This window comes from Monopterus albus, unplaced genomic scaffold (genome assembly GCF_001952655.1).
Source record: "Monopterus albus unplaced genomic scaffold, M_albus_1.0 scaffold389.1, whole genome shotgun sequence".
Lineage (NCBI taxonomy): Eukaryota > Metazoa > Chordata > Actinopteri > Synbranchiformes > Synbranchidae > Monopterus > Monopterus albus.
In genome coordinates, this window is record NW_018128269.1 from 120,224 (window position 1) to 128,529 (window position 8,306).

At 41.7% G+C, this 8,306-nt stretch overlaps 1 protein-coding gene across 1 annotated transcript in view; it reads right to left on the minus strand.

The window, feature by feature from the left end:
* Nucleotides 1–261: 261 nt before the first annotated feature.
* The window catches only part of cpt1a2b (carnitine palmitoyltransferase 1A2b), a 43,517-nt gene continuing 35,472 nt past the window's right edge, over nucleotides 262–8,306 (minus strand). The window contains exons 17-19 of the mRNA XM_020585957.1: nucleotides 4,606–4,717; nucleotides 4,317–4,409; nucleotides 262–2,105 (exon numbers count right to left, since the gene is read on the minus strand). Coding sequence (XP_020441613.1) covers nucleotides 1,977–2,105; nucleotides 4,317–4,409; nucleotides 4,606–4,717 — 334 coding nt within the window. The 3' untranslated portion in view covers nucleotides 262–1,976. The remainder of the gene's footprint in view (nucleotides 2,106–4,316; nucleotides 4,410–4,605; nucleotides 4,718–8,306) is intronic.

The following is an 8,306-nucleotide window of genomic DNA, read 5'->3' on the forward strand; positions in this document are numbered from 1 at the left end:
TATTTCACGATCCAGGATCAGACAACTCAGCTAGATTTTGTCCTGGTATTTCAAACCAATTAAGGATAAAAATCACCCTGATCTAGATTCAGACCTTTCAAGACTACCAGATCCTGAATAAGTCTTTTAATCCTTACCTATCTGCTAGTGGATATGAAGAACATCATAAGGACACAGACGGTACAGCAATTCAGAACCATTTTAACAATAAAAAAAAAGAATATTTTCCAACTATATAACACTTGCATAAAATCACTGTGCCTTTATTGTTGAAGATTTTTTTTTTTTGTTTAATCAATATTGTGATTGGCATAACTTTTCTGAAGAAAATTTTATTGTCACAGACTCCCGATTTGGATGAATACACTGTTCTGAGAGGTACAGTATGCAAGAGGCCATGGCAAATGTTACAAAAATGAGAATGCATCAAACATATAGATGATGTATTACTTCAATTTACAAACATTACCATCTTATTTACAGTGAAACATGTTTTTAAATTAATTGTGTAGTACATTTTGCTCTGGTTATCCACTAGAAATCCAGCCCTCTGGTGCGATCAAGGTTATCCAGGCTTATTGAACCAAACTGATCCCAATCCTATGGATTTGTTTTGAACCACCTGTTCTGAGGGTTTGAACCAGATCAAAGCCTGGATTTGATTTCCTTATCTGTTCCCATATCAAAGTGAACACAGTCCAGTTTCTTGGTTTTGAACTTTCCAAAATCCAGCTCTGATCCACTTAAGTAAAAATTACACAAACCCCCAGCCAAAATGCGCACACTAGATCACTCAAACAGATAGGCGAACAAAGCAGCCAGGACTTAGTTAAGTCAGTACCTGCTAAAGACACCTAGTCTGAACCCACTTTATCTCACAGGACAGAAATGTCCCATTTTGTCTTTCAGTTTCTTTTCATTACACTGCTGTGCTTGCTTCTGTTTTTTTTTCTGAATTCTCACTGGGCTTCATCAGCACAATACATGTGACTCAACATACAGAGGCTGAAATATCCGCTGTGATGTCAACCCTGTGATGTCAACAGCTGTCTACCAGCTGTCGGCCAATGTTAGCGTATGCTTTGTAAAGTATAAGGTGACACAAAGGACACAGGATTTGTGCGTGAGTACAACCAAAACTAAATATGCTAAAAGAGCATGTGAGCAAGGACTTTTTATCCTCAGTCCTGAAATCAGTAGAAACAGATGTTGAACAACAAGACTCTGAGGGATTGGATAATGAATAACAGGAGACAGCATCGAACAAATGTGTATAAGTGAGCAGCAGGATAGAATTTAAAAAGCATTCATGTCCCCAGGGGATGGCAGTGAAAGAAGTACTCAGTTTAGCAATACCACAGTGTAGAAATTCTGTTACAAGTCCTGCATTCAAAATGTTGAGAATAAAAGTGTTAATAAAAGTACTGATGCGTTATTGCATACATTACATTTAATGTTGGAGCTGGTAAAGACTCAACCACCTTATATGCCTATATTTGAAGCACTTTATATACTGCTGGGTAGCTTGTGAATTTTCAATAAAGTCTTATGATTATACTGTATTTTCAGAATGAGATTCATCAAACAAAAGCAACTAGTAACAAAAGTTAGCAAATAAATGGAGTACTAATGAGCAGTGTGGGAATTTAGCTGCAACTTCTAATAAAAATGACCAGAAGGCTGCGTTTCAACACTGTTTAGTGTGCACTGTTACGCTGAAACTATCCAGCATTATTACACTGTTTGTCTCTACTAGAGATTCAGCTTTCCTTTTGTCTTAAACATCACTTGTACATGACTCTAGTAACTCCAAACTAAACATGTTGATATTCATTCCCGAAACCCAGTTGGCCTGAATTTTAAGGCAAACATTTGTTAAGTTTTTGCCAAATAGTTTAATTGCCAATAATAATATTTCTAGATAATGAGTTCGTTATGGTTTCTAGACTCAGTGTAGATATCCGATTCTCAACTATTCACAACAGCTTCTTGGACTGAGGCTGGGCTGTGCCTTTGGAGGATGAGGTGCTTTTGGTGTCAGCAGAGAGGATGGTCATAATGTCCTCGAGAGCTTTATTTATCTGGGTCCCAAACCTGTGAGAGTCCTAAAATGAAGAAAAGCAAAAGAACTAACAAGTGAGTGGGAAAAGGAAAAGCAGATAAAACAATCACAGGTAGAGAAGGAAGGAAACACTGAAGTGGTTTCACAACCAATACTGGACTTTAGAATCTCATACTAATACTGGTATCAGTGTGTTTAACAAAATCAATGACGATAATGTGAAGACCTACAGTGGCATTTCTGTCCTACATTTTCTTGTTACGTGCTGACCTACATGTATCTGCCCATTCCTGAATGTAGGCTTCTACTTTAGAACATGAAAAGGAAACGGAAGAGAGCCAGCAAACCAGTTCCCATTTTTTCTGGCTTGTCATGCTTTGTGGTTTTCCTGTGAAAGTAATACAACACTACAATACACTACCAGGCTGCCAGACCAAGGAAAACTAAAGCTGAAAACTGAGCAGGTATTGTGTAATAATGCTTTGAGTTATTTAAGTAAATAATTAAGCTGTGTGCATCATCCTTCATACCCCTGTAGGCTGCTGCACTGTGACCAGAGGATGTGGAGAAAAATACAGGGTCTGAAGTTACTGCCTGTCTGGGAATACTCCTGTACAGGGACTCACTGTTCTACCTGACCTGGCCTAGATGCAGCCTGTCAGTGAAGCCCCCCTCCCACGACGATTAATAATCAACTCATCAACGCTCGATTCCCCCGGAGCACAGTGCCTGTTTGAGGCCAGTATGTCTGCAGCATGTGATGTGTTGCTGGTTACAGAACGGATGATGTTATTGTCGGTGCTACACTACCTGTTTGAATTCAGTAATTCTGATTAATTAATGCCATCACGGTTTGTTGTGCTGCCCACTTGCAACACAACAATTACTATTTGGAGTTATGAGTGGTGCCAAGCTTATCTAGAGGTACCCAAGATTAAACATTAAATGGCTGGAGATTAGCAAAATGAGCAGCCATGGGAACTTTAATGACTTTAAAGGCCTGATAAGCCTCCAAAAAAGAGCAGACCTGAGAAAAACCCTGCTAAACTGAAAAGTCAGATTAAAATCAGTACAGAGGAAAAGTCACCTGGCAACTGTCATGATCTGAAGATCTAATGACGGATGTCTATATTAGGTACAGTCAGGAAGTATGGAATGGAAGTTGAAAGGTCAGATTAAAAATAGTACAAAGGAAAAGCCAACTGGCAACTGTCATGACCTGATCACAGGTCAGAGCCTCTCCCAAAACAAAAATCTAATGTAGGATGTCTGTATTAGGTACAGTCAGGAAGTATGGAATGCAAATTGCAAAATATCCTGTGGTTCTACCAGCCAGAGAAACTTTTCAAAGGTCTCAAGGTCCTGCAGCCCTCAGAGACTTAGTGTTCAGCAGAGCAACATGCCATGGCCAGAAAGGGCCAGCCCAGGGAGATGCCAGCCCCAAGTCTCTTACAAGCAACCCTGAGAAAGGTCGCTAGATTCAACAATACTGAGGTATCATCCAAAACTCTTTATAATTACAGTTTTTTTTATTTTATTTTTTGCTCTCTTCTATCAGCCTTATTCTTTAGATAAGGGAAGTTGGGAGTACAGATTGTGTGTGACTAAAGTCAAAGTCAAAGTGTTTATTTGTCATATGCACCGTTAGGAAACGTGTTTCCCTGTACAATGAAATTCTTACTTACTTACTACAGACACTAAGCCAGGTCCATAGACGAAGGCTCGTATTAATTGGTCCAGACTAAAATTAAAATTTGCCTGGAAGCAACAGTATATTTGCAGCTTAATTATTCTCTAGCAGCCACACCATTAAAATGAGGAGGAAGCGGTCTCATCAGTATAGTCAGGCCAGTAAAAGTAATAGTATGCTGGCAGGAGGGAAGATTTTAGGCATAAGACATTTAATAGCTGAATGAATTCTGTCTCAGCCTCAAATCAAGGTCAGAAACCTGTTTTTATCCTCAGTCAGAATAATTTTAATGGATAAGGTTGGTAATTATCTATATTAATAGTATTTTCAACAATCCCCATACAGAGACTTGTTGTTTTTGTCTGAATAAACAGTAGATTTGTGTGTTCAGATCATGGTCAAGGTCGGATGACTATTCCCAAATGGACTTTACTATCGCAGCTGGAATGACTATACAGTAGAACATCAGTCACAAATGTGTAGTCCTTATATGCTAAGAAAGCATCAATATGGCATTAGCACCTTATCTAAACACTGATGAAAGTAACCAGAGGCTTTACTCACAGTCTCACTGCAGGAGTATTTGGATGACACATGGAAGTTAATCATATCCTCGCCCACAATGATGTAAGAAACTCCATAACCATCATCAGCAACCTAACATGGCCAGAGAGATCATATGAGATTAGTATGAACCTCACACACCACTCACTGTTCTAAAATGACAGCATGTGTCTTGGTATTTACAACTATATAGTGAGCTTCTGAGCGCTGACTTTATAGGGCACACACCCAGTATGTTCTTGCCATCTACATGTGCAGTTACACCTAGAAGAAAGTAAATGGTACTCACAGGTCCGAACCCTCCGCCCAGCGATATAAAGTCAGGGTGATTCTTCAAGTCAAAGAGTTCCATCTGCTGAACTGGAGTCTGACTGGTAGAGAGACGCCAGGGCTCAGACAAACAAAAAAAAAGGGAAAGAGAAAGCAATTCCAGTATATGCTGCAGTAATGTCCCCCCTGAAAATGTCCTCCATATGTTGCACTGTGTGCAACATGTGGAGGATGTGTGCTACATGTGAAAGACACTCAGGATTATGCAATATGACAGAAGAAGAGTGCCCTTATATGGCGTTAAAACACTTGTAACCAAGTATGTGAAACCAGGGTTATTTAGATTGCCAGGCACTCAATGTGTAGCCACACTGTTCTTTTAAAGGGCACATTCTCCCTCTTTCTCCTTGGCGTTCTGTATATGTAGGCTGTGAGACACAATGAGTTTTGAGCTTCTCTGAGAGATGACATAACCCTTTACTCTTTCTTGCAAGAATAAAATTCACAAAGACAGATCTGTCTAAAGTCCTATTTAATTCAATCATCACGCAAGGTTAAAGGAATTTTTCAGCAACACGCTTGGAGCCGGAAGTGGTACAATCAGGTGACTGTCTGGGACAGACTGCAGGCAGTAACTGGCAATAACAGTAAAATTCTTGTAACCAAATATGTGAAACCAGGGTTATTTAGATTGCCAGGCACTCAATGTGTAGCCACACTGTTCTTTTAAAGGACACATCCTCCCTCTTTTTCCTTGGCATTCTGTATAAGTAGGCTGAGACAAATTGACTTTTGAGCTTCTCTGACATAACACTTTGTTTACTCTTTCTTGCAAGAATAAAATTCACAAAGACAGATCTTTCTAAAGTCTTCTTTATTTCTTTCTCATTGTGGAGTTCTGTTTTCATCCCCCTTACTACTCTCTGCAGGGATTTTCTGTCTGCAGCAGTGCAGCTGTCACACCAGGCAGTGATGCAATATGTCAGGATGCTTTCTATTGTCCCTCTGTAAAAAGATGTCATAATCTGTGGAGGGGATTTGGCCTTTTTCAGTCTCTGCAGGAAGTGAAGGTGCTGGTGGGCTTTACCGATGAGAGCAGTGATGTTGATGGACCAGGTGGTGTTGTCAGCAATGTGCACCCCAAGGAACTTTGTGCTGTTTAACCCTCTCAACAGCAGTTCCATTGATGGTCAGATGTGGGTGTTCACCGCTGCCTCTCCTTAAGTACAAGACCATCTCCTTAGTTTTCTCCACATTTAATGAGAGATTGTTATCACACCACCTGGTCAGCTGCTCCACCTCTTTCTATACAGCGTGTTGTCATTGTTGGTAAGAAGACTCACTACTGTAGTATCATCTGCATATTTAATGATATGATTGGGATGAAATGGGGAGGTTGCGCTTTTGCCATGTATGGCCCTAGATTGTGGAACTCTTTACCCTTAGATGTACGCTCTATAACTGAGCTGGTACCTTTCAAGTCAGCTCTAAAAACGTATCTTTTTAAACAAGCTTTTAATGTTTAACCTGTTTTACTAGTCTCTTAAGGCCATTATTTTTTAGTCTCCTTGGAGGTATCAGACTGGACAGAAATCGCGTTATACCCCTATGAGTGCTTGTGCCTGTTTTATGCTTATTTATTAGACTGACAGTTTTGAACTGTTATCTTTTTCATTGATGTAGCGCTTTGTGCTCCTTGAGTTGGAAAGTGCTTTATGAATAAATTTTATTATTATTTTATTATTATATTGGAGCTGAACCTGGTGGTGCAGTCATATGTCATCAGTGTGAACAGGAGTGGGCTGAGCACACAGCCCTGAAGGGAGCCTGTGCTCAGTGTGATGTTACTAGAAGTTCTCTTTTCTATTCCCACTGACTGGGGGAATGTGTTAGGGCAATGTGTAGTGCAGTGGAAACAGCGTCTCCAGTGTATCTGTTCGTTTGATATGTGTACTGCTGGGGTTCTAAGTTAAGTGGCAGGAGGGTCCTAATGTGCTGCATGACTAGCCTCTCAAAGCATTTCATAATGATAGGAGTCAAAGCTATGGGGTGGTAGACATTTAGACAGGACACAGAGGACTTCTTTGGCACAGGAATGATGGTGGTAGATTTGAGACATTTAGGGACAACTGCCTGGAGCAGGTATGTGTTGAAGATGTCCTTGAAAACATCCTTCAGCTGGTCGGCACAGTCTCTGAGAGCCCATCCAGGTATGCCGTCCGGCCCAGCAGCCTTGCGCGGATTAATGCGGGACAGGACTCTCCTCATGCAGGTTGGTGTTACACAAAGAGTGTATTCCTCTGGTTGTGGTGTGGCTTTCTGGGCAGGTGTATTATTAGTAGCCTCAAATCGTGCATAGAAGTCATTCAGCCGGTCAGGGAGAGAAGCATCACTGTCACAGGCCTGACGGGGGGCTCTGTAGTCCGTGATGGCTTGGACTCCCCGCTGTTGACGAAGTTGTCTCTAATCCTTGCTGTGTATTGTTGTTTTGCTTTCTTGATTCCCCGGGCCAGATTGATCCTTGTCGTTTTCAGAGCTGCTGGGCCTCCCTCTCTGAAAGCGGTGTCTCGGATGCTTAGCAAGGAGCGAACCTCTCCTGTCATCCATGGTTTCCGATTTGAGTGCACAGTGACTGTCTTCATAGTTGTTACATCATCCATGCGCTTTTTGATGTAGTCCATAACTGATTCTGTGTGTCCACTGAGAGAGGCTGCCTCTCTGAAGGTATTCCAGTCTGTGGTTTCCATACAGTCCTGTAAAGCTGAGATGCTCTTGTCTGACCAAACTCTTACCTGTCTCTTAACTGGTCTCATCAGTTTCACCCAAGGTCTATAGGCAGGTATAAGCATAACAAAAATGTGGTCAGAGGAGCCCAGATGGGGGAGAGGGGTTGCCATGTATGCTCCCTTAAAGATGGTGTATGCCTTATCCAGTGTGTTCTCCCCTCTTGTTGCAAAGATTATGTGTTGGCAAAACCCTGGCAGGACTGTCTTTAAATTTGCGTGATTAAAATCACCCAGCACAATAAAAAATGCCTCGGTGTTTTGTCTGCACTTCCACTGGAATGGCCATATTTACAAAACCACACAATCTTCTCATGTCTAACAGAAGTTTGTGACTGTAAACATACTAGAGCTGTTTTTGATGGAACAGTTCATGGGCACAGAAATAAAACATAAAAAATGTAATTCATCCAGTACTTTGATTTATGAACAAATCCTTGCAAAACTAATGACATTCCCATCAACTTCAACTTGCAGCAAGTAAAAAAATCTTAGCATGCTAACGTCAAACTAAGATGGTGAACATTGTTAACATCATACCAACAGCATGGCTGTAGACTCTTGTCTCCATTCACCAGTCTCACCAGGCCAGGTACGCACAGTCTTGAGGAAGATCAACCCCCGCAAAGCAGCAGGACTGGACAACATCCCTGGGAGGGCTCTCAGGGCATGTGCCAGCGAGCTGGCTGATGTTTTCACCATCATCTTCAATCTCTCCCTCAGCCAGAGCATTGTTCCCACCTGCTTTAAGACCACAACCATCGTCCCCCTTCCCAAGAAGAGCCCAGTCACTTGCCTGAACGACTACAGGCCAGTGGCACTCACCCCAATCATTATGAAGTGCTTTGAGAGAGTGGTGCTGGCCCGCATTCAGAGCAGTATACCGGGCACCCTGGACCCCCTGCAGTATGCCTACCGGCCCAACAGGGCCACCTCA